Source organism: Ruditapes philippinarum, unplaced genomic scaffold (assembly GCF_026571515.1).
Source record: "Ruditapes philippinarum isolate M1 unplaced genomic scaffold, ASM2657151v2 ctg3163_1_1_1_1, whole genome shotgun sequence".
NCBI lineage: Eukaryota > Metazoa > Mollusca > Bivalvia > Venerida > Veneridae > Ruditapes > Ruditapes philippinarum.
In genome coordinates, this window is record NW_026852395.1 from 58373 (window position 1) to 86369 (window position 27997).

At 32.1% G+C, this 27997-nt stretch overlaps 1 protein-coding gene across 2 annotated transcripts; it reads left to right on the plus strand.

Moving 5' to 3' along the window:
• The first annotated feature begins 77 nt into the window (after window positions 1-77).
• Window positions 78-27987, plus strand: LOC132758995 (DNA topoisomerase 3-alpha-like). Of its 2 annotated transcripts, none has more exons than XM_060750721.1 (30): window positions 78-353; window positions 4733-4866; window positions 5275-5350; window positions 6471-6579; window positions 6975-7026; window positions 8035-8126; window positions 8539-8709; window positions 9519-9564; window positions 10279-10333; window positions 10964-11038; window positions 14837-15017; window positions 15444-15661; window positions 16395-16469; window positions 16835-16885; window positions 18018-18096; window positions 18445-18558; window positions 18876-18945; window positions 19375-19403; window positions 19845-19903; window positions 20605-20674; window positions 21771-21852; window positions 22407-22506; window positions 23417-23487; window positions 23963-24060; window positions 24624-25004; window positions 25299-25413; window positions 25917-26051; window positions 26573-26700; window positions 27320-27454; window positions 27884-27987. In XM_060750721.1, exons 1-30 carry the CDS (start codon window positions 216-218, stop codon window positions 27913-27915), a joined length of 3171 nt encoding a protein of 1056 aa, XP_060606704.1. In that variant the 5' UTR covers window positions 78-215; the 3' UTR covers window positions 27916-27987. The 2 variants fall into 2 exon arrangements, with proteins under 2 accessions (XP_060606704.1, XP_060606708.1); XM_060750725.1 differs by having other exon boundaries at window positions 27323-27454.
• The last annotated feature ends 10 nt before the right edge of the window (window positions 27988-27997 follow it).

A 27997-nucleotide genomic window follows, 5' to 3' on the forward strand; every position in this document is an offset into this window, starting at 1 on the left:
TGATATTATCTGCCGGTCTCTAGTAATTGCCGGGAGAGACCGGGAATATCGGCGAATACTTTTTGATCTTTGCTGCTCATTTGGGTTAATTGCTAAACTCTTCAAAATGGCGGCTTTTTAGAAAAATAATGAGATTATGTTATTTGCAATTTTCATTACCATTTTGTGTTGTCAGAGCACACAGATAAAATAAATAGTTGTTTTGTGTTCAAGTAATGAACATTTTGAAAGTTTTTAGGCGTAAGTATTGTTCGATTGCTGCTGAGAAAATGGTGAAGGTACTGAATGTTGCAGAGAAAAATGATGCTGCTAAGTCGATTGCAGAAGTGATGTCAAGAGGGAGAACAAATCGGGTAAGATTAAGAAAAGTTCTACTTCAAAATTTTCATTGCATTACAATATAGTTTGAGGAATCAACATACCTTAAACAGTTAAACACATGTAATAATTATATGAATCTAGGCAAAGCCTCTGAACAGGAAACTCAGATGAAAATTTATGTCACTCACTCAAGGGTCCAGAGTTCCCGCTGTCCCTCGCCACTCGCGCCAAATGTAATAATATAATAATATGAAATTAGGCAAAGCCTATGAACGGGGAAGTCGTTAAAAAATTCCTTTCATTCTTTCCGTTTTAAAATTGTCATTCGGTATTACATGCACCGCTTCCGTTTTCACTCGGAACACTCAACGTTTATTATTGATCCGAAAAGTTGAGATTTGTTCCATTATCGGAATACCCCACCTTTTATCATTGAGTTACATTGTAAATGGCAGCGCCCGACTAGAACTGACACTGAAAATTTCATTGATAGGTATAGAATTCTATATATTTTTTAATTGTTTTTTATTTGATTTTCTTTTAAATATACACGTGTAGTCTATAGCCGGGCAAGCCAAAGCCCGGACCCGCTTCGCGGGCCCGGTCTTTGACTTCCCCGTATGAAAAAGGCAAAGCCTCAAAGCGAGCTCGATGTACTTTTTATGTGAAATAGTATGAAATAATCGCTCATTTTTATTTCAAATGCAGTGACGAGTGCGTGTGACGTCACACGTACTGTGTTATAAATGGCTCCGCACCTGTCGTAAAATGAATAACGAGTTTTGAAAACGTTTATAAAACTATGTTTATTTTATTTCACTCTATAATTTTTCAAGCGAAATAAAGATTATTTAAAGTGAAATAAATGTAAAACTTAAAACGTTTGCGACATTAAAATAGCGTACTTGATTTGTTTGTTTTGCACGCGCTGTTTGGCGCTACATTGTGACGTCACGTAAACAATACTTTAAACGTCTGTACAGCGTTAACGACTGAATAAAAGATATTGGTGTTCGGATTGATTTTCTTAGTTAGACCATTTTCTTTCATTCTAGATAGTTTTCACAACAAAATTCGACAAAAAATTGTTTTTATTTATCAGATTTCAAACAAAATGGCGCCTTTGATTTTCATTTTTTATACACAGCTTCCGTTATTCTGGTTCCCTGTCCAATTATGGTTCCCATAGACGTGCGCGGGTGACCAGTCTACACATCCGTTTTCAGTCAGAATTCCTCAGTTTTTATCATTATCTTTAAATTCGAAAGGTTGCGATGTGTCCAATTCGGTACTTTGGACGAAAGTTTTCAAAGCCATCACTTAGCAGGTACTCGCGTTACCGTAAAGCTCGCTTTGCGAGCAGGCCCTTCGGGCCAGCTCGTCGAGCTCGCTATTACTTCTGGCGCATAAAATCTTTAATTGGCGAATTTTAATCTAATACTTAATACTAATAAATAGTATTTATATTTAAAAGAAACGGAAAACCTACGAAAGAAAAACATATATCACAAAAGGATACAGCCATTACAATCATAGTGAAAGCTTCCAGCATTAGTTGTGCCCCTTAGTTAATCAAACCCCATTTATCCTCATCAGTAAAAAGTGTAGGCTTTATGATTGATTTTGGGCTTGTGTGATTAACTTAATTCAGCAATGTTTGCATGTCACAGTTATGGTATAAATTCGAGATTTTTTGTAACAATATGATGCCTGACTGATTGACAGGTAAAAAACAAAAGAGCCGATAAACGATTACCTGCATATGTGCTCTTTTCACATTTTTTCTGCTTATATTAGCACAGTTATAAAACTAGTCTACATGAAAAAAATAATCATCATAAATACTATTCTCTTTTTTTTTGTTTTGTTTTTTTTTTTTGGGGGGGGGGGGCGGGGGAGCTTGATATATTGAAGTTAGGGGTTTTAAAAGGGGGCCATAAAACAGGATGGCAGTTAAATTTGTATTTATTGCCATCGTTGTTGTTTTTAGCTCGACTTTTCTATGAAAAGGGGAGCTATCCTACTCGCCCCGGCGTCGGCGTTGGCGTCGGCGTTGGCGTCACACCTTGGTTAAGTTTTTCGTACCACCCCACTTTATTTCAGAAGTATTACAAGTATGGCTTTGAAACTTACCATACTTGTTCACCATCATAACCTCCATCTACAGACAAGAGTACATAACTCTGTCAAGGTTTTTGACAGAATTATGGCCCTTTTTTGACTTAGAAAGTGTATTGAGCTTGGTTAAGTTTTTTGTACCACCTCACTTTATTTCAAAACCATTGGAGGTATTGCTTTGAAACTGACCATACTTGTTTACCATCACGACCTTCATCAACAGACAAGAGGACATAACTCTGTCAAGGTTTTTGACAGAATTATGCCCCTTTTTGACTTAGAAAATACATTGAATATGGGTAAAATCCACTTATTGCCTTAACCCTTTGAGATATTGCTTTGAAAACTTTTAATGCTATTTCACATCATTACCCCCATCTGTACGCAAGAGAAGGTAACTCTGTCAAGGATTTGTTTTAAAAATTAAGGCCTTTTATCGACTTAGAATCTTGGTTAAGTTTTTAGTACCAGTCCACTTTTTGACTGAACTGTTTGAGATATTAATTTGAAAGTTGGAATACTTGTTTACAATCATGATTCCCAAACATGTCCAGGAGAAGGTAATTCTGTCAAAGATTTTATTTGAATTATGGCCCTTAACTGTCAATGTTTTGTATTATAGGCAAGCACTAAAAAACTTAAAAAATCTAAAAAAATTCATTCCTATCCACTTGTTCACTTTACCATAAATTATGTCATAATAAAATAATTCTTCACTAAATATCTTAATGCTCATGGCCATTGTTCACTTTAAAAATACAGAGATTCTTGTATTGCCTTTTACTGCAAAAACTTTTTTTATTGGCAAGCAATAAAAAAGTCGAGCGCGCTGTCTTACGGACAGCTCTTGTTCTATATAAAGTGTACTGTAGCCAGAAAATGTGTTTTCAACAAAAAATGACTTATAGTCTTATAATATTGGTTAAACATTGTGTAGGATATAGACGCAACAAATTGTGCTTGAAAAATGGAAAAACATGCTTAAATAGTGCTTAAAAAGTCCTTGAATTTTGATACTGGATGTCTGTACGAACCCTGCTAAGGTTTGGAGTTCCCCCAAGGAACGGTCCTCGGTCCACTGCTCTTCCAGGGGTATATCGACGACCTGCCCTCCAGAGTGAGATCCAAGGCCAGATTGTTCGCGAACCACAGCCTTCTGTAACGGTCCATCACTACAGAGGCTGACACCAGGCATCTCCAGATGGACCTTGACAACCTCAACTCTGGGAATCTGACTGGATAATGCACTTCAATCCAGACAAGTGCAAGTTTATCTGTATCACCACCAAATGGAATCAACGCATTGTACCATACTATATTCATGGGGAAGAGCTGGCTGTTACAACCAAGGCCAAGTACCTAATGGTCAACATCTCCAACAACCTATCATGGAACCATCATATCGATAGATTTGTAAGAAGGCAAACAGCATTTAGTTTCAGTCTTATGTTAAAAAAAAAAAGCCAGAAAGATCTTGAACTCTTTTGACTTGTTTCTAAAATTTCTGAAAAATGTTCTCAAAAGTGAAAAATAAAATGAGACCTATCTTACAGAGGAGAGCATTGTTGTTCTGGGTATTGTTTCTAAATTAACATAGAATAGACTGTTTTATCTGTTTTGAAAGTTCTCCTTTGCAATGCATTTTCCCCTCTCCATTGGCACTGGCATCATTCCTCCAAAAGTGAAAAAAGCACTGATTTCTCAAATTTAGCAAAATCATCAGTTTAAATGCAAAATTTCCGATCCCTCCCCCCAATTAATGCCAGAGGCCTTTACCCAAAAAAGGGTTTTCAATGTTTTCAAATAAATTGACAGTAACAGTTTTCAACATGCATTTGATCCTTAATGGAATATGCTGTCGGAACCCACACTACATCAAAGATATTGAATGTTTGGAGAGAGTTCAGAAATATGCTACTAGTACTAGCTTAGAATCATCAAGCTTGGATTATGATGACCAAAAAGTGATTAGTGAATCAGAATGCAACCAATATAAAGTCAGGCCAGTCATCACCTCCATGCAGTCGGACCAGGCTCTATACTGTTGATTGTTATAACTTAATTTTTTGAGATTTCATATTAAATTTCCTTAAAGCTTTTGAACACTGGACACTGATAAGTGATTAAGTGTGTTATGGTTAAAAAAATTATTGGTTACTTAATCAAAAAAAATAATATGCTTAGAAATTTCTTATCTTTAGCACATTGAAATTGTGTGTTCTCTGTTATATTTACAGAGGATTTTCCAGATTTATGAGTTTGAGTACATGTTTGTTCTCTGTTATATTTACAGAGGGAAGGATTTTCCAGATTTAACAAGATTTATGAGTATGAGTACATGTTGTTTAACCAGAAATGTAACATGATGATGACATCAGTTTCCGGCCATCTTCTTGGTATGGATTTTATAGGGCAATACAGAAAATGGTAAGCTTTTTAAAACATACAGTATGATTCTATTTGACTATCTGTTTATCTGACAACATTATCTTTAGTATTTTTTCGGCCATGGCCTGTTGGTTTTCTCCTTTACTTGCGATAAATTTATTGGCTATTTGCCATCCTTATTCTTGTAGTTGTAGTAGAGTTAGGCCAACCTTGATGTTCGTGAAGTGTTGACCAGGCTCTATACTACATGTGTTTGAATTTTATGTTAATTATGTTAATTAAGGTCATTTTAACTTTAAATTGAATGTTCAAAATTAAAAGCAGTGTTATACTCTACACATACTCAGCTGGTGACAGGTTTCTTAATATTATATTATATATTGTAAATAAAAAGTGGTTAAATTGTTGTAAATTGTTTGATTTTAATATGTCAATATTTCCATACAGGAACAGCTGTAGCCCAGCTTCATTGTTTGATATACAAGTGGAAAAATACTGTCCTGAAAATTTCACAGATATTAAGGTATAAATTGTTAATAAAGTTAATATTAAAGTTATTAACTTCTCGTCATACATGTCTTTTCTGGCTGTATAGATTTGATACAGTCTTAAGAATATGTTTATTAATATCAAGTTAGCTTTAGATCTTTCCTTAAAAGCTCTTTACTACTAATTATTTATTAGAAAATCAGTTGTATTTCTCAAACATTCTGATAGTATACATTCAATTTACCTGAAACCAATGGTTTTCTTTTTCGAGCAATTAATCTTGACTGAACCCTTTGTCCCAACTAATTCACAGTCAGTTCTAGTTGTAAACGAATGTCCTATTTGATTAAGTTCTACAGCAAGTGTTACTGGAGATCAGTAAGTCTGTTGTTTTCTACAATGGTAACAACTTACAATGAATTCAGGTCTTGCTTTACCAGTGAATCTGGTATGACTGAACTTTTCAAAACTTTTATCAAACAACTGGCCAGTCACATTCCTAAATATTTTATGATAACTGACTGACTGGATATTTTATCTGACTAAATTAAGTTTTTATCTGGCCAATTTTATTCATTGGCAAGATTTTTTGTTCTAATTGTTGTTAATCCTTGTAATAAGTAATGGCCTTGTAATCTCTCAGACTTCTTTATATGTATTATAATATTGCACGTCCCTTTCATTGGATAATTGTGATGTTTATATAGTTTTATAAACACTATAGTTTTATAAACACGACTGCTGTCGATTTATGAAGAAATCTTACTTTTTTCTCTAAAATAAAATGATTTCAGTATTATAAATTCCCCTAGCGGCTCAGCTTATATTTCCAAACAACCGTTTATACATGTATATGGCCATATAACCTGTCAGAAATATTTATAATAATGCCTAGCGGTTGGGTTATATTTCCAAACAACTGTTTATATATGGCCATATAACATGTCAAAAAAATCTTTATAAATAATAATAATGTAGTTAAATTACAACAGCTCTAGATACTTTGAGATAATGCGCTGATCGTCAATTCCTGAACCCTGCTTTTACATATACAATAAGCTTCAATTCATTCTTCAAACTGTGCTTTGAAATATACAGTTATTTCAATTCCTAAAACTGTCTTGAATTATAAAGTGAGTTGATATTGATTTCAGCGAACATTGGAACGAGAGGTAAGAGGTGCTCAGTTCCTTGTTATATGGACAGATTGTGATAGAGAAGGGGAGAATATAGGATTTGAGGTCATACAAGTTTGTAAAGCAGGTACGAATGTCTGTTTGATTGACAGTTTTTGAAAAATACTGGTTTTTGTATAGCCTGAAACTGTTAAAATTGAAAGTGATAAGTGTTTGCTACCAGTATAGTGCCTGGCCAGTCTACATATTTGTGCAGTCTGACCAGGCTCCATACTGTTGGCAGCTCAATTTTTGAATATTGCTTATAAAATGCCTTGAAATTCAAATGGACCGTTCCAAATTCAAAGCATGGCAAATCCATTACACACATTCCGGGGATAACGGGTTGAAATACATTGATATGATTATACAGTGTACTGTGAAGTCTGTCAACCTATATGTACTTGATAAATTTAGTTATTAAAAGTCCATATAAGTTTTTAAATAAACATATGTAAAATTCAGTTGTAATTCTGTTTTCAGTAAAACCAAACATTCAAGTGTACAGGGCGAAGTTTTCAGAGATAACACCACAGTAAGTAATATGTTTGTCAAATCAAACCTATAATTCTAATTTTTGTTTTTTTTACATGGATAATGAAGGATGTATTTTGATTAATTTAAAATTAGGAATTTGATCTGGCATCAATGACTGACACTTACATATAGTTAAAGCTATAAATAAAAGTTTTTTTAAAGGAAGTGCATGGCAACAAAAGTTAAAGGTCAATGTTTAGTTAGAATTTTAACTGATGATGTAGCTCAGTATTTCGGTCACATACATGAATATAACAATAAGATTTAGCTCGACAATTCAAAGAAAATGGGGTTCACACTAACATGTTTGTTGTTGTTGTTGAAAAATTTGGTTGAGGTGTTGCATGCAATTTTACACCTTGGAAAATTACTAGAAACTTTACACATTAAAGGGACATAATTGTATGCCCAGTGTGCAAGACCTATAACTCTAGCATGAATTGTGATGACATATACCCCAATGAGCTGTTGAAGGTTTTGAATGCTAGTTCTACCTTCCTAACCACTGGATGGATTTGTTTTGAATTTTACCTTAACACAAGTCTTCATAATGATACTTGCAATTGTAGGTCACTGACTTTGACCTTTTTCCTGCAGCATAGAATTTTACTTTGTCAATTCTCATTGTAAACTGATCTTGTTTCATTGTCAACCTCTGAGAGTAGTCCAGTTCAGTGTTTGCAGGTGATAAATTTTTGTGTGTGCATTCAAAGCTGTGTACTTTTTAAAAATTTTCGAGATTATTGTTTGGACTTTATATGAGCCGCGCCATGACAAAACCAAGGTAATGTGTTTGCGACCAGCATGGATCCAGATCAGCCTGGCATCCACGCAGTCTGATCAGGATCCATGCTGTTTGCTATCAGTTTCTCTACTTGTTATAGGGTTTGTAAGCAAGCATGGATCTTGATCAGACTGCGCGGATGTGCTGGCTGGTCTGGATCCATGCTGGTCGCAAATGCATTACGTTGGTTTTTTTGTGACGTGGCTCGTATGGTATATTTAGAGCAATAGCCAGAGCCTGTCAAAATCTGATACCACCTGATAAACGAACAAGTGATGCTGTAGATGTTAGAATGGAGCTTGATCTACGGATAGGTTAGTAATTATACTTGTGTTACAACAACTTCAAATGAGATAAGTTTTTAACAGAAAATGTTCAGATATTATTATTTTTATTACCAGTTTCCTGAGGTAGTCAGGGACAAGTATTTTATTCACAAAAATTAAGTTCTCATACATTTGTTTGCTATTGAAAAAAAAAATGTATTTAAAACTGGACATTCTATCAAACATTGAATTTAAGTTACTTTCCATTTACTTTCACTATAGTTACGTGTCTTAAAATTTATTTGTACTTTCAATCAATTATGAAACATGGCTAATATGGTTTTATGGTGCTTCTTTTGTCAAGTTTAAGTTTCTAGATATTGCAAGGTTATGAATAACGAAATTACGTATATATTTACGATGTATATATTATATGATAAGAGGTATTTTCATGTCTCAGGTGCTGCGTTCACCAGATTTCAAACCAAGAGATTACAGAAAATATTTCCAAGTGTTTTAGCGGATCAATTAATAAGTTACGGAAGTTGTCAGTTTCCAACACTCGGTTTTGTTGTAGAAAGATATAAACAAGTGCAGGCTTTTGTACCAGAACCTTTCTGGAAACTTAAAGGTAACATTATACATGTAGCAAGTTTTTACTGCAGCATTTAACAATGGATTGTTACAAATTCATATGTTTTCAAGTTTTCAGGCATTTGCCATTAGTTCAGATTTAGGACTCCTGAAAGCACTCTCTCTATATAATAGAATATACAAACTGTAAATAAACAAGTTAAAGTACTGCTTTATTCAGGGTTTTCAGCCTTTACTGACATTTGGAACTTGTACCCAATACAAATTCTGATCAATACAAGTTGAGTGATTTTAGAATTGCAGATTACTCTATATTTCAATGTATGGCAGGGTGTCTCTTTGACCCTTCAAATTTGAAAAAGGCCTGATTTGACCCTCAGGATTTTGATTGGTGGGTCAAATTTTGTTAAAATCATGGGGATTTGGCCTTGTAGTCGGTAAAACTTAGTCACAGTGACCCTCAGGATTTCATGGCTAGTGAACACCCTGTATGGTTTGAGGAAATGTATTGTTGACTAAAATTAAGATAAAGTGTGAACTGTATTGAATGTATTATAATATCATGCAGATAGAATCATGTGATGATTTATTAACAAATTATGTATGCAGGACTTGGTGGAAAAGCAAATACAGAAAAAATCATTTAGAAGCAAGCACTGAATTTCTGAAGCTAGAATAAACATCTCTTTTAAACACTTGTAAATAAGTATAACACATATGTAACAAATTTTAACTAAAAAATATTTTGGTCAATATTTTGTCAGTGAAATTGAATGCACATGTGATGTAAGATAATTGTCTTGTGTTTATCGTAAGTGTTTAGTTATATATTTTGACATTTTACAGTATCTTACAAACTGGATGATATAATGGTGGACTTTAACTGGAAAAGGTAAGTAATTTCCTGTAATTAAACTATGCAACTTCTTATTTAATCTGAATGCTACTAAGAATTTTACTTTGGATAGCTTTCACTGTTTCCAACAATAACTGTGAGTTAGATATGAGCCGCGTCATGACAAAACCAACATTATGGGTTAGCGATCAGCATGGATCCAGACCAGCCTGCGCATCCGCGCAGTCTGATCAGGATCCATGCTGTTCGCTATCAGTTTCTCTACATGTAATAGGGTTGGTAAGCGAACAGCATGGATCCTGACCAGACAGCGCGGATGCGCAGGCTGGTCTGGATCCATGCTGGTCGCTGGTTTTGTCATGACGCGGCTCATATATGTTTTAAAGAGTAGTAATAGTATTTATGAAATAAGCTTACAAGTATGTAATAGCATGAAGTGGCTTTTATTAACAGATATTCTTTTTACAATGGTAAGAGCTACGGAACATCAGTCATGATCAGTTTAGTGGTCCATATATTTATGTGGTTAAAAAAGTCTTTTCTGACACCTTTAACATGTGGGGGTACAGAAACTTGATAATAAAAGAATTCAGTAATTGATGTAGCTTAATGATGAGTCATATCTATTTCTACTGTTAGATTATATTATTATTTATTACATGCTTTTCAGTGGATTATAGAAATATATCAGTGATATAAAACTGATGATAATTTCAATGTTTTAAACAAATATCCTCTATATATTTTTAGGGTGAGATTATTTAACTACATGGCGTGTTTTGTTTTATATCAAAACTGTCTAGAGGTAAGACATTTCATTTTAGTTAATATTCCAGTTTTCTTTCATATGAATAATGTTTTATATTTTATGTTTAGCGGATTTACATTATTCATTGCAAAAATCGTCCAAAAGACTATGAAAACTTGATGATTCTGCAACAGAAGTGTTTAGTTTTCTGAGAGAATATCTATTTACTTAATGTTGTCCAGCTGATGCTTATTTCAACCATTGATTGCTTTATTGATATTTTTCCCAATGAACATCTTATTATATGCTGAGTGAAAACCATGAGACATTAGCATTTCTTATGTATTATAATTTGTTAATATTAAAAGAAAGGACAAAAATGACATGACATTCTTCCAATGAGGTTCTTGTATTATCTACAACATTTATATCAGTCTGACTTAACTAAGATGATTTGGTCTATTCAGATGCCTGAAATAGTGCATCTATTTACACTTAGGTCCCTCTCCACTGATACAGGAAGAATACTATATGACTGTAACACTGTTTGCTTTATTTTAAAAACATACAATGAAAGAAAAGTGTGAAATATATAAAGTTCATATTACATATGTATGGTTAATTTTTAATGATCAACATATACTATGCTGCAGTTTGCTGACAGACCATTTGTTCTATTTTTTTCAGTCCCCACAAGCAAAGGTGGTGGATACAAAAGGTCGGAGTAAAAGCAAGTGGAGACCTGTAGCTTTGGATACAGTGGTGAGTTAACTTATGTTCTCTATATGTTAAATGTAAATTGCACCATTAAAGAAGTGAAACTAGTATATCTTAATTAGAAGTTATATACATGTATGCAGAAATTGAACTTTTCTATAAAAATTAATTGGCAACACAATAGTTTGGTAGTAGATGTTGTATACCCAATTATCATTATAATTATGACATTACATGCATAGTGTGTGGAAATCTGCTTAATTGGTTATCAATCATAACCCAAGCAAGTAACATTCATTTAAACATGTATATACACAAAACTGTATTTGGAAAACGAAGAAAGGGGTTTGTTGAAAGTTTAATTTTTAGCTCGACTATACGAAGTATATGGAGAGCTGTCCTACTCGCCCCGGCGTCGGCGGCGTCCGCGTCCAGATTTTAGATTAAAGTTTTGGTGCAGAATTTTTTTTTTCACTATAACTTTTTCATTTTTTAAGGTATCAACTTCAAACTTCAAATATATGTTCCTTATTATCAACTACATCTTATGTGTCAAGGTTCATAACTCTAACACCAATATTTTCAGATTTATCTCCCCTTGAGCTTAGAATTTTCCTTAAAAATATTATTTTTTACTGTTACTTATTTATTTCTTAAGGTATCAACTTCATACTTCAAATATATGTTCCTTACCATCAACCACATCTTATGTGACAAGTTCATAACTCTAGCACCAATATGTTCAAAGTTATCTCCCCTTGAACTTAGAATTTTCCTTAAAAAATACTATTTTTTACTGTTACTTCTTTATTTCTTAAGGGATCAACCCCATACTTCAAATATATGTACCTTATCATCATCCCCATCTTATGTGACAAGGTTCATAACTTTAGCACCAATATTTTCAGATTTATCTCCCCTTGAACTTAGAATTTTCTTTAAAAAATACTATTTTTTACTGTAACTTATTTATTTCTAAACGGATCAACTTCATACTTCAAATAAATGTACCTTATCATCATTCACATCTTATGTGACATGGTTCATAACTCTAGCACCAATATTGCAAGAATTATCTCCTCATCAACTTAGATTTTTTTACTAGAAAAATGTTATTTTTTACTATAACTTTTTTAGTTTTAAAGGTATCTACCTCAAACTTCAAATACTTATTCCTTATAATCAATTATATTTTATGTGACAATGTTCATAACTCTTGAAGTAATTTTTACAGATTTATTTCTCTTTGAACTTAGGATTTTCTTTAAGAAATATTATAACTTTGTTACTTTTTAATTTATTAAGGTATCTACTTCAAACTTCAAATATATACTTCTTATCATTACATACATGCTGTGTGACAAGGTTCATAACTCTAGCATGACTATTTCTAGAATTATTTCCCTTGATCTTGGAATTTATTTTAACAAATGTTATTTTTTTACTATAACTTAATACATAGTTATACATTATTGATTTTTCTTTCATAGTTTTGTCCTCCTTACTGCGTCCAGTATTTTATTAGTCGAGCTTGGCTGTCTCCTGTGACAGCTCTTGTTAATGTTCTCTGTAAGCCCAAGTGTTGAAATCAGAACCAAGATAAATAATTGTAGCTCATATTAGTGCTTTACTTTTGGCTACCTTAAAGTCTTAAGAGAGCACTGGATATAGTTTCTTGAAAATTAATAAATTATTATAACTGTGTAGTAAAATGATGACATTTTGAATAAACTGTTCTTTTTGTGGCCTTTATTAATCAACTGGTTTTTAATACTTGAAAGAAGATACAAACTTAAGGTGACAACAGACACTTTCCGTGATACTCACATAAATGTCATTTAATCCAACTTATTTTAGTAAAAATTGTTATTTATTTAATCTATTTGCATTAAATGTCGTTGATCATCATAAAAAATAACATATTTGAAAAAAATGCCTTTGTAAATGATTGATTTTTAATAAAAATCGTAAAATTTTAAATCGTCATATCAAAGTCATTTTGTATCTTTTTGTCATCAAACTTTTGGAAAATAAACATACCGTGTCTCAAATATTTTCTATCTTTTCTTAAAAAAATATTACGTAACGTCAAACATTTTATGCGACTTTTTTCACCATACATATTACGTAATTAAAGATTATTAAGTCGCTGATTGAGCAAACAAAAATCCCTGACACGGTTCCCTCCATAAATGAATTCCCTTTCATGTGTTTTAAACCGCATGTTAATTGCTTGATTATTAAAAAAGTTATGCCGATTCAAAGTTAGTCCGACCCGCATCAAACGAAGTGTCATAAATCGGCTGTTCTCTCTCGGACCCCTACGTTTCACGCTAAATAATTGCATAATACACAAATATCGCACAAGAGAGGGTCACAAGTTGCGGTAACATACTCTAACAACATTTTATGACCCAGTGACATCTGACCAATTAAAAAGTTGCTGATTAATATCAGTTTATTACAGAAATTTCTTCAAATCTTAACGTGATTTACTGTCCGTCTGGTATCGGTCGCACATGTCACGTGACTTTCGGTAAAATTTGAGGCACTCGGTGGGGGGAAATGGAACGTATTTGTGCACCGCTAGCGGGATATTTTATTGTTTCACTTTTAAAGTTTATTATTATCATCATCAGCATTATTATTATATTATACCAGTGTCAATCTGTCTGTGTATTCGTGTATGAAATTCCGTTAAAATATAAATTAAAATAACAAAAACTGAGCTTCTGACGGTCTTTTAAAGTCCATGGTAGATGTACAAATAAGAACGGGATATTATATATTTTTTCCTCCAACTTGATATAAATGCTTCACATATTTTTATAGAATTAAAAGGTATCACGCGATCATTATGATCTGACCTTCTTGACTTCTATTATCATGAATACACGTATCATCTATGCACGACATAGAGATCCAGTTTCTACTGGGATATTCAATAAATTCCATACTTTGTCCTAGGTTTATTAGTACTTTGTTCGATTTACTTGTGAACAATTTATTCAAAGCATTCACTGATAATAAATATTAATATCTTTTTTTATTTCTTCAAAGAGAAATAATCATCCTTAATCAATCTAAAATGGATTAGAAATTTGTCAGGGACACCTTACCACAAGTCATATAGGCGTTCACATAAAAAAATGCTGTCTGTTTTTGTTGTTGTTTTACTTGACGTTGTTAGAAAACGAGGTTGAATGTAAAGCAAGCCCTTGAATCCGTACAAAAGTCCATAAACTTAATGTAATATCTATCAGATTAACGGGACAGACAAATTATTTTCACACATTATGGATATTTTAGCAACTATATTTATAATCAACCCCGTGGTCGTGCGATTTGCCGCTATGCTTAATTATTTATGTTTCGTACATTATGTTACGTACATTGGCCGACAATTTCTTATTTTATAAAAAAGGCTAAATAAAAGGTAGACGATATTCATAAAAGATGTACGGTATTTGTACGATACATGAATTACGAGTAGTATGGACTAGTATGTACCGGTAATTCACGGATATATGGAAATACCGATTTCCCTCATTGATGCCTCAACAGGGGGCGGAGAGTTATCGATAATTGACAGGTTACGCGAATAGCAGATAAAATTGGTACAGGTACCGTTTTAAAACGTTTAAAAACACATTTTTTGGACAAACTGCTTCCAAAATTAAATCACGAATGTGTTCAGAAAAGGTTGATAAATTTACTAAGCAAAAATCTTATTTTAGGTATTTTCAGTGATAATTGACTCCGTTGTCACCTTAAACAGTGCAGTTATACTTCGAATTGAATCAGGACACTAAGTGGCTTGAAATTATAACATTATTTGTACAGGAATTAGAAAAGTTGGCATCTAGAAAGTTACGTATTAGTGCCAAAGAAACAATGAAGATTGCTGAGAAGTTGTACACAAGTGGATTCATCAGTTACCCAAGAACTGAGACTAACATGTTTGCCAAGGAGATAGATCTAGCTTCAATGGTTGAGAATCAAACAAGGGACCCAAACTGGGGAGGTAATGGTATCATACTGCTTTCGATTCTTGGGGAATACTAGTATATATTCCCATTTAAAATAAAATATTATTTTCTCAATCCACAGGAGAAAATTCCCAATAGAAGTTACAAAGTAAAAATATTGAATAAAGAAATCTAAAATCTTTGAAAATTAGGGCTTCTTCACTGTTATAGTGCTTAAATGTTTAAAGATACCATCCTAGACAGTGCTTGTTGCACTCATTAAATCAAAACGCCATCCTAGACACTGATTGTTTGCATTCAATTAATCACTTTTTAATTTCAGTCATGCATTTTTTTCCCAGTTTAACAAAAAACTGCTAAAATTCCAAATTCCATGATAATGGGTCATGTATGTTCCTGAAATCCTGGAAAAAAATCCTGGAAATGAGTCATGTCTTAAATTTTGTCTGTTTTCTGTTTAGAGTTTGCCAGTAGAGTGTTGGAGCGAGGGCCGACACCTAGAAATGGTAACAAGACAGATAATGCCCATCCCCCTATACACCCCACCAAGTATACTGACAGTCTACAAGGTAATGAGAAGAAGTTGTACGAGTTTATAGTTCGACATTTCCTGGCTTGTTGTTCCCAAGATGCACAAGGCTTCGAGACAACTATAGAAATAAACGTGGCTGATGAACAGGTAAGTACTTAGCTAAATTGTTACAGGGAAATTTAGTAAGACATTTAGCTATATTTAACAAAAATTCACATAAATTGCATGTTTTGTATAGATTAGTAACATTTAAGTTCTTATTGAAAAATGTTACTTTCTGTTTTGATATTGTTGGATTGTTTTTATTACAGAAATTACACTCAAAGTGCCATATATCTTGCTTACCTCAATTTGTATAGTTGAATCTATGTAACTATTAAAGATGAAGACAAAGGATTCCAGATTCATATGGAGAGATCACTTGAATATGATAAAAAGTACTTGTTTTTGAATCTGGGAACTTGAAGTACATTATTGAAATACTGTTGACATCTGTTGTTATATGAATGTATTACATGAGTTGAGTGTAAAAGTATGTTTTGAATGTAGAAATTATATTTACTGTTCTATAGAATATATCTGAAATATTGATGTAGTTTTACATTGAACTTAATAGCTGAATCTTGAAATGGACTTGTCTGGCTTACATTTTTAGAATAGTCTGTTATCAATTTTGGGGATGCCCAATATCATGACCAAAATATAAAGTTTGTCACCCAGCAATATGGATGTACAGTCTGACCTGACTTCACTGGTGACTAAAGCTAACTTTGTTCCATATGAGTAAAAGTTAAAAAAGCTTAAGTTTATATACAACTTGGATACTTAAGAAATTTAGTTTATATCATCATCATATGTATGTTATTTTACTGTGTTACAGTTTACAGCTCAAGGCCTGATGGTTACAGCCAAAAATTATTTAGAAGTATACATCTATGAAAAATGGAATGCCAAGGTAAGTGTTCATAACCACTTTGATACAATTTAAAAAAAAAAAAGATAATAAATGTTTATTTCTAAACTCAAAGAGCATAAGGATGTTCTGACATTTAAAATATTTTTACAGACATTGAGTCAAATGGTCATTTGTATCTGCTGATTCAGAAATCATGTTAGATTAACAGTTGGTCACTTGCGCTGAAATTGATAATTACTGATTTGTTATCCAGAAAAAAATCAAGTGGACCAAATGCCAAGATATGATGAAAAATGTGTTGAAAATAACCTAAGAGCCAGACAATCAAATAAGGCTTAAATATCATCTTAATAAAGTTTGTTCAGTTTTTCTGAATAAATCACTAAACAACTTGTATTCTACAGGAAATACCAGTGTTTGAGAAAGGAGATGAATTTGAACCAACATCAATAGAGGTATTATAATTTTTCATAACATTAATAATTTGTATTAACATGTCTAGATGGTATTTGTCAGAATAAAGGGAGTTTGAAACATTGCCATTACTTACTTGTATAACCTATTCCTGTATGTTGTGATCAAAGTGGTAAACCACACTAAGTGAAATTATATTATATGTACATAATTATGCAAATAAAACAGTTTTCAAACATCGAAGAATATGTAAAATATGTACTGCAAATATTTGTGCATATTATATGTAATCATTAAAATATATGCATTCATTTCTTATTGTAAAATTTGACTTAAACTTTAAAGAAAATAATTTTTTGTTGCCTCCCTTTATTTTCATGAAATGTTAAATTCAGTAATATCTAATTCTTTATAAATAATGCTTTTTTGAACCTACAATATTGATAAATCTTAATTTGAGATTTAAAACCATAAAAAAATAGTGTTACAGGATATTTAAAATAGTGTTTATATATACTGTCTGTTTTCAGGCTATATTAGAATGATTACTTCGAACCATCATTTGATTTAACTTTTAATTAAATTACTTTTTTCTGACTTATTCTTTTATTCATCTATGTTATTGAAGGTCAGAGTTCTACCAACTCAGCCCATTTTCTGATTACATACATTTTTAGGGCCTTGCACTATTTGTCACTACTCAACATCATAAAGTCAATGAAATTGTTTTACAGTTTAATATGAATTAAAGGGATTTTACTGAGTTTTTTTTACATAACTGGACTGGAAATAATTTTTCAAGTTTGATGTTCCATTTGATGAAGATCTAAAATTATAGCTTGTGTGCAAAATTTCAGATCATTCGCTCACTCAATTATTCCAGGATAAATATTCTAATTGTGAAAAATGACCCAAAATTGGGTTAAGAATTGCACAAAAACACAATTTTCAATTTATTTCTGAGTATATTTAACTTTCTCACATTTTCTATTATAAGAACTTCAGGTGATCTATGTAATTCAAATTTTATATTTTTAAACTTTTGAACTTCATTGGAGTTTCTCCGAAATAATATTTTCCAAAATTACACTATTTTAGCCTGCTTATGAAAGTTATGATTATTTATTCTTTAATTTGATGTATGTTAATAAAGTTAACTATTTGATAATTTAGATGAACAATGGCGAGACATCACCCCCACCACTGTTGAGTGAAGCAGATCTGATTGCATTAATGGACAAACATGGGATAGGTAAGGTTATCATCATGTATATTAGCCATTAGTATTATTATCACCACTTTTTGAAGAAGAATAAAGTTTGATAGTGTTGGAAGCTATAAGCTTATTAAAACACTCTCCAAACAGTTCCTGGAACCAACCAGTACTAAGCAATGAGTGTAAAGTTTCATGTCAATGAATACTAAATAGGAAAATGATTCAAATTTTTCCATGGATATTAAATAGGAAATTGATACAAATGTTTTCATGTCCATGAATATGAAATAGGAAATTGATATGATATCAAAATGGACATACTCTGTAATAGTTTTTCTGGTGAAAGGTCTTTAATATAATATGGGAATATTTTGAATATTGCAGGTACTGATGCAACCCATGCTGAGCATATAGAAACAATAAAGTCAAGGAATTATGTTGGTGTACGGCCTGATGGGAGATTTGTACCCGGCCAACTAGGGATGGGACTTGTTGAAGGTAGTAACAGATGGTCAACATTCATGTTATACGTTGGATACGTAACGTTAACATTAACATTAACTTCTAAAAATTGTATATATGTTTATAATATTTTATTACTTTTATTACAATCAAGTTATCATTGCAAATAACATTTGCAATTCAATATGGTAATCTCTAGATGACCTTGATAACCTCTGTTTGACCTTTGTAGTGTATGTTACCTTACTAGTCTAGATCTGACCTTGAAAGTTTAAATATAAGATACAACTTTGTTAGTAATTATACGGCTAAAAATTGTATATGAATGAAATAAAATATTGATTGTTTTGCAGGATATGATGCAATGGGATATGAAATGTCAAAACCACATCTGAGGGCTGAATTGGAAGCTGATCTGAAAAAGTAAATTTTCCTTTCATATACTTTTTGTTGGTAATTATTTAGATAACGACGTTGGTTAATCAGTTATATAAGGGGCTTTGACCATAAACAGAAAAAAAACTCCCTAAACCGGAAATGTTCCCGACCAAGGTGAGTTTACTCTGTATATATATAGTTCATAGCACATCATTGAAGCTGTATAGGGGTAAAATGATATCTATACTGTGCATTGCTACAATATGTAGAAAAGATTATAAAACAAAGCATCTTTATGTTAAACAAATGTACAAAGTTTAATTGATTAATGCTTTTGATGAATTAAGTTCTGTCTTTTTATTCTTGTAAGGAAATCCTAAATACTTGCTTTACAATAATAGTTTCTAAAATTTCAAGATATTGTATGCTTGATATTTATATGATTTTATTATTTGGATTTTTACATTATTGCAGGATATGTGAAGGGAGAAAAGAAAAACAGGGTAAGTGAGCAATAACAAACTATCATAACATTATTATAATTAATAATTTTCATTTTGATGGTTTTGTATGTAGCACAAGAATATAATTCTTTTTCAGGTAAATATCTAACTGAAAATTCATATATTGAGTGACAACAATATAACTGAGTACAGAGCAATGAGTGTATAGTTTCTTGCTCAAGGAAACAAGGACTTGCCCCTGACGGGGTTTGAACCCATGCAGCTAGCGATCATTAGATTACTGGTCTGACACATTAACTAGGCCATGCCGCCACTTATTGTGCTTTGTATTATAGTGTAATGAATTGTTGGAAACCAAGATATTTGATACAGTGTCACTTTCACTTTTAGTTAAAACTAGTTTCAACACATATTTATTTTCAGTGCAATTAGTAAGTGCAGTATGACTGAGTAAATATTATTATTGTGTATTTGTTTCAGAGGTGTTAGATGCACAAGTTAGAAAGTATAGAGAGGTGTTCCTTGAAGCTTGTAGACAGGTATAATATACTGTACATGTAAAACAATGTTCTTATTACAAATAGCTTAATTTTAAGAAAGAAAAAAGGACATTCTTAATTGAATTTTGCAATTTCTTACATAAAGCTTTGTATTAAGTATAATTGTCTCGATGAAGGGTTATTTATTTACTTATTTATGTCAGGTATGATATCTATTTAGAATTAAAACATATCTGATAAGAATGTATATATGAAGATATGGTATGTATATAAGAATACATTAAGGTATCTAACACGACAGTACTGCTTTATATATTTATCACATAAACCGCAGCGCAGGAGTGTAATAAAGCCATTTAATAAAAACGATATTACACTAGTGTAATAACACTTTGACGTGACGTCATTTGCGCTACATAGAAACATAGCGTTAAAGCGCGCTAATGTTAGCGTTACACTATAAACACGTCATTGAAAAATTACTCATTTTAACAGTTTACCATTCTTATTTTATATATGTGATAAAAAGAATATTATATTCGTGTAGATTCAATACTAAATTTATTGAACTCGTTGAATAAAACAATATTATGCTCGCCAGAGGCTCGCATAATATGATTTTATTCAACTTGTTCAATAAATTTAGTATTAAACTACACTCATTCAATATCGTCTATATATATATATATTAAGAATATATATGACGGTATCTATGACAACTATTATGACATATATTACAGGCAGAGAAGATAGATGAGTCATTATCTACATATCTAGGTCAAGATGCTCAACCTGCCCCACCCGAGGAACGTATGTATCAGTTTCACTTTTCATAGCATTATCGTGATGTTTATATAAACTATATGCCATTTCGTGCTTGAAATGATTTATGGAATGGCACTTGAGATTTTCTTTCACCAGTAAAGCTGGAAAGTCACCATATGACCTATACTTCTGTGTTGGTGTGACGTAAAACCTAACTACAACAACAAAAAATATATATTTGTATATAAACAGTATACATTGCTTCAGTCATTGTATGAATTTTTTTTTCATTTTTCATTCTGAAATATTGAAAGTTTGAGATATTAAAATTTTGTTGTTAACAGTTTTAACATTTTCCTAGTTGCTCAGGTTATAAATGAAAACAACCATTTATATAGGGCTTTATAATACTGCATGTTTGTAACGTCACTTTTCATTGGATAATCTTGAGGTTTATATACACGGCTGCTGCCAATTTTCTAAGAAATCTCACATTTTCTCCAAAAAAAGGACGCTTGCTGTATTATAAATTCGTCATGAATATTCCTGACAGGTTATATGACCAAGTAAACGGTTGCCTAGCGGCTCGTGTTATATTTCCAAACAGCCATTTATGTAGTGCCATATAACCTGTAAATAATATTTATAACTAATAATATAACCAATAAAAATCTTTATAACTTTAATAAGCTTGTGATCTATGTTGTTTAAGGCTTTGCAGAGGTAAAGTACTTAAGTGGTTAGCTTTTAGATACTTGCCTTTTTTTTGCTGTGCAGTGTTGTTATGTATGACAGCTAGTTGAAGTTTAATGCTAATTTAAAAAATGCCAATTTATCTTCTGATATAAATAATAAATAATTTGGGTGATATTAATTCAGGTTGGGAAATTGATAACTCTTGTCATGTCATTGTTAGTTATACCAACAAAACTTGTTGTTTTTAGGTTGATTAAATAAATGCATAAGTAATGTAAGAGACAGTTTGCGACATTGACAAGTTTCTATTATAGATACAATATATAAAAAGTCTTTGGTTATAGAATTTGAACTGTTAGCCTAGTGAGTTTTCTCTAAGATACTCTATTGATTCTTTTGTATTATCTGTATCTATTACACACTGATATATTTGCATTTATTATAGGGATAGAGATGTCTACCCCAGTAATGAAATGTCATATGTGTGGATCAGATATGTTACTAAAACCAAAGAAAGACAATAAAGGGTGAGTTATTTTAAAGGCACATTATGACTTAGAAAGGAATAAAAGTTTTCCTCCTCTAGAAAGAGCAAACTTTAGTTTTATAACATTTAAATAATGGTTTTTAGAGCATGTTAGATGTTTATCATCTGAAGAAAGTAGTGTTTAATGTGAATTTATTTGCCTTAAACATAGCAAAATGTAAACAAATTAGAATTTTGACTTCCGTACAAAATACTAAATCACAATAAATGTACTAATTGCCAATAGGTAGTGCAAGCAAAAAATTGTTCAGGTAATTGGCCAATGATTAACTTTTGGGAAACTTTGAACAGACCACCAAAAAATAAAAAAAAAACTTTTGAGAAATAATAATGAAAGCAGTTCTGGGGCATAATGGGCCTTTAACATCATTCATTTAGTTTTATTTAGTCTCATATCTCTGAAAACAGATATAAACATATTACGTAAATTAATCACCTAAAATTGTTATTACATCTTACTTTTTACCAGGAGCAAAAAAATCAAATATTCTATATATAACATAGTGTAATAGAGTTATTATGTGTTTTGAACAGGTTTTATATAGGTTGTATGGGATATCCAAATTGTCGTAATGCAGTATGGCTGCCAGACTGTGTGGCAGAAGCAACTGTTAATGACAGTACATGTTCAAGGGTAAGTCTGTAGTACATACAATTATACATGTAAAAATAACACACATGATAATTTCCTCGAAAAAAAAATTTTTTATGAGCAATGATGTGTATTAAAGAAACTCCACTGAGGTTTAAAACCTTTAAAAAAATGCATTTCTTCCATATATGAACTGGGGCATTTGATACCAACAGATATGCAAAAAATAATTAAGAAATATACTCAGAAACAAATTAAAATTTTTATTTTTGTGCTATTCTTACCATGATTGAGTGAAAAGCTTTGTAACATTTCAGTTATATGTAATTTTTCACAATGAGAAAAATTATTGGAGTAAGTGAATAATCTAAATTTTGCAAACAAGTTATTGGTGTAGACCTACATCAAACGGAACATTAATCTCGAAAAATTAGTTCCAGTCTTGTCATGTCAAATAAAATCTAAGTGGAGTCCCTTTAAGATTTCATATTTTCACTGTTTCTTCTGTACAGTATATTTCAGTGCATAACAGTACATTTTAATGGTATCAAATTCAATACTTAAAGATAATCAAAAGATATTAAAAAAAAATGAGAAAAGCATTATTATTAGTTTCTTTTGATCCTTTAGTTTAGTCTGTTATTTCTAATAAAAATATACCCCATGCTGTGTGGGTGTGTGTGTGTTGGGTTTATTTACCCTCGCCACCGGTATAAAACCATTTGGGCAAGCATATGCTTCATTTATGATAGGGAAAAATTGTATTTAGTTAAATAACTGCATATGTGGCTAGTGAGTGCCATATTTCCTGCCCTAAATCGGCAAATAATTGCCGTAGATGAAGCCGGAAAAAGGTGAGATTATATCCCACACTAAGATTAAAAACTGTATTAAAAACCCCATGCTGTTTTAGTTTGACACTAATTTATTTGTTGATATATAAATGTTACAGTGTGGTCCAGATGTACATCTAGTTAACTTCAAGTTTAAAAGAGGATCAGTTCTTCCAACTATACCAACATCGTAAGTTTTGTCAGTGTTAGTTACAATGTTTAATATGATTAGCTCTAAAGAAAACTCTATCTTTTTTCTGGAACTAATTAGAACTAGTCTGATGAAAGATGGTTGTGACCTTAGTGGGGCTATCCATGATCCCTGGGTTTAAAGGTAAGACAACCTTAAACACTAGGCCATCACTCTTCTTGCAGGGATTTTTATGTCTAAATACAAAAACTTGGAAGTCAACAACATAGAGTCTTCTTAGTCACTTGATCTTGCTCTGATGAATTATAATTGTTGGGTTAACATGGTGAAAATTTAAAGTAAGCCAACTGTAAAGAGCCTGATCAGACTCCATGGATGTGCAGACTGGCCTGACTCAATACTGTTGATAAAAGCTAATCATTTGGTCCTAGGAGGTTAAAGGCCAACATGAAATCACTCTTCTTCCACTTCACAACAGTAGGTGTCAATGTATATTTATGTTGATATATTATAGATATACAGGATGTGTGGCTGGTTGTGATGATATATTAACTACAGACATAGGCATTAAAGTTTCTAGATCTTCTACACAGACTACACAGAGAAATAATGGTATGTTATTCATATCTATTTAAATAGCTGAATATTTGATCTATATTAAATGAAACTGGTTATTGTTTACATATGTGAAATTATTAGGCTCCTACAATGCTAAAGGGATAAAAGTAAAACATTGTGGTATAAGAAAAATGTAGATGATTTGTAATTAAGCATGATTAACACTTGTTGGAAACATGTTACTTCCTGCTAAGAAAGTTGAATACTGTGTAACAAGTGGCTTCCTTGACAGATTTCACAGATCTCCAAACATATGCACTTACTGCTGTGAGTTGGATTTTTTCATATCAGGAAGCTAACCAGCTAGCCTACAATAGGTCCATGGTTGTAATTAAATGTCAGTTTGTACCTGCACAAAGGGATACCTGAGCCTCCATCAGGAAAGCTGGATAGTCGCAATATGATGTTTACAGTGTTGGTGCCATATAAAACCCAACCAGCCAAAAAAGTAGAAAAGTACATTTAATATTATTCAGTTTTAGTTTTTAACAAATTGCAAGATTTATGTGTGCTTACTATTTTTTAAAACTACCGGTATTTCATTGTCGTGACAACAGGTCCTATGAGAAGTCAGAATGATTCTGGTATAGGGAGTTCTCTTAATTCTTCAACAAGTTCTGTATCATCTAGAAACTACTCTACACAATCATCTACACAGTCTGTCAGTGCTAGAAACAGTTATCCTAATACTGCAAGGACCAATCAAAATACATTTAACAACTCTAGCTTTACATCACCTCCTAGCCAATCAAATCAATGGAATTATAATAGAACCAATCAAAATACAGCTAGGAATTATGAGACTTCTAGGACACCATTGGCACCTTTGGCAGGAAGTTCAGGGAATTCTGGGAATTCAGAGTCAGGGAACAATGTGGTGTGTAATTGTGGGAATGATGCAATACAACTTACTGTGAGGAAAGAAGGACCAAATACTGGTAACAATTTTAGTTCCAACACATTTTAAGATTAACATTCAAACAGTAGAAAAGATAAGTTTGAAACAGTTATCTACATTGTTAATGACATTATTGATGTTTTTTTCCTATAATGAATTTATGTAAGGCCAACTATTCACACTAAGTATATGCTACGATTTATGCCATTAATTAGGGATTTAGAAATAGCCCGGTAGATTTAGAAATTTTCAGATATTTGAAAGACCCTGGTAAAATGCAATAAATCAGTTTTAAAGTTTAATATAAATTATACATGTATAATTATTTTTACAGGGCGACAGTTTTATAAATGTGGAAGTTCAGCATGTAATTTTTTCCTGTGGTCAGATGAGGCTGGTAATGATGGAGGTGGTGGTGGTAGTGGTGGTGGCGGGCATACCACGAACAGGTGGTTATACTATTATATGATATTTTCTCCAACTTTATACTTTTATTTCTTGAATAATCAGTGTTGTGTCATTTATCTTTTGCTTTTCCATTTTGCATCCTGTTTATCTTCATTACTATGGTGATTTTTTTGTACTTTAAATGTATAAATTATTCCTTAAGTATTGAACAATAATTCGCTGGCAGTGGTGATTTGTTTAGAGTGACAAATGTACTTTATTGTCTGAAAAAAAAAAAAATATGTGTTAATGGGGTTACAAAGATCATTTGTGTAGTAAAATAAGATTGATTGATAAGTATTGCTATATTGAAGGAAGCATCCTTTCTTATGTGATTCATCATAGGTCTTGTTATATTTAGAGTAATTTTGACAATTTCTATGGTCATTTATATATTTTAGCATAAAATACCATATTCTTCCAGATGTATTTGTGAAAGAGCAATATTTTATATATCAATCTATATATTACTAAATTATTTAATTACTTTTTACTACATTGTCAGATCAAGCTCAACCAGTTACACCAGTAACCGTTACACAAACAACAACAACTTTAATCCTCCACCTAGTAATCATAGAAATCAAAATACAGATCCTGGTGAGGCAGTGACATGTCAGTGTGGTCAGACAGCAAAAAGGTAAATATATAATTTGAGTCGCGTCATGACGAAACCAACATAATGGGTTTGCGACCAGCATGGATTCAGACCAGCCTGCGCATCCGCGCAGTCTGATCAGGATCCATGCTGTTCGCTTACAAACCCTATAGCAAATGCAGAAACTGATAGCGAACAGCATGGATCCTGATCAGACTGCGCGGATGCGCAGGCTGGTCTGGATCCATGCTGGTCGCAAACCCATTATGTTGGTTTTGTCATGACGCGGCTCATATAAGGAAAAAGGGATTTATAAATATTTGTTTATAAACTGTTAACTGAATTAGTCAGACAGATTGAATTGTTTTTGTACACCCTGGAATATTCTGATACATGTACTCTGTGTTGAAATACCCTGGTGATAGTCTCTGTTATTGAATGATAAACAAAAGACCCAAATTATAAATTGAATGAAATTGTGGCATTTTTCTTGCTTTTAATTGTGAAATATTTCTTGTTGAATTAATCATTCTTTAATATAGTCATCTTTTCTTTATTCACAGTTTAACTGTCCAAAAAGAGGGACCAAACAAAGGGAGACAATTCTATGCATGTCCCGCCCCACGAGGAGAGGGTTGTAATTTCTTCCAGTGGGCAGATGATCAGCCTGGGGGAGGAGGATTTTCCTCAGGTAAATATACATGTTAATTAGTGACTGGTTATTCTAGAGTCAAAATAATGCCACAAATTAATGAAAAACAATGTTCTACAAGAACAATATGTTGTTAATTGCTTTCCAAGCACATTTGAATGTCGAAGTGAATGATTAATTCTACGTTGAAATTCATCTTTTTTTAACTTGGTACAAAAAGAAATTATTATGCAAAACTATTTTTTGCCAGAATTTTTCGTAATCTGATAACATATTTTTTTGTTTTTGTTTTTTTCATATTCCAGTCACATAAAACGGTAATGAACATGCATTTGTTAAGGATTATGGCATAGAAAGAATAAAAGGAGTAGAAATTACCCCAAAATCACTAAGCACCCAAGAAAACTTTCAAATTCACTATTGAATAAACATTCATATTCCTTCCTTGCTTTTCATAAAATAGTACTCTATCCTGGGTAAACCACTTACATACCACACCTTACTGAATAGGTTTTATTTTTTTAATCAAAATTTTATTGTCATTTGTATGGTTGAAATATGCAGCAGGATAGGACCAATATTTTGTAAACAGAAAGTTTTAAATACATGCATTAACTGATTATCATTCAAATACTATGCTATAATTACATTATAACAGGAGGTGGTGGTGGTGGTAGAGGTAGGGGAGGAGGTAACGTTAGTCGAGGTGGAGGCAGGAAAAGATCAGCACCAGGTGATGACGGGGCACCTGTTAAAAGAGCAGCTAAGAAATGTGGGCTGTGTGGAACTGAAGGTAATTTAAGACTACGTGATTTACGTACAGATATTATGTACATTAGGGGGCTTGGTTTATTTTTGATTAAATACAGGGGTTTGAAATTAAGAAGTCGTAAGACTTAAAAGCTTATAAAACAGAGAATGATTTTGTTGTATTTGTTGATAAAACCAGAAGAAAATTACTTACTTAAACATATTCTCACATATAAGTATAATACTTTAAATTTAATACAGCGTTTTCTGTGTAATTCCATGTGTCATGGAGGGATTGTTAGGGAGTCAATATTTACTCAGTAATTTATTATTTTAGACTGCATTAAGTCACTTGGGCTAATGTACACTTATGCATGTTTATATAGAATTGTTGAATGGCATTCATATCATATGTTTATCCCAATACTATTTGCTGCACTAACATGCATTCATATGTTTAATGTATTTTTAGGTCACACCAAAAGAACATGTCCGCACAGATGACAAGTCCCATTTCATACGAAAGTTGATTGTTATTTATTTGTTAATTATTATAATAAATTTATGTGATATGCATATCTGTGTT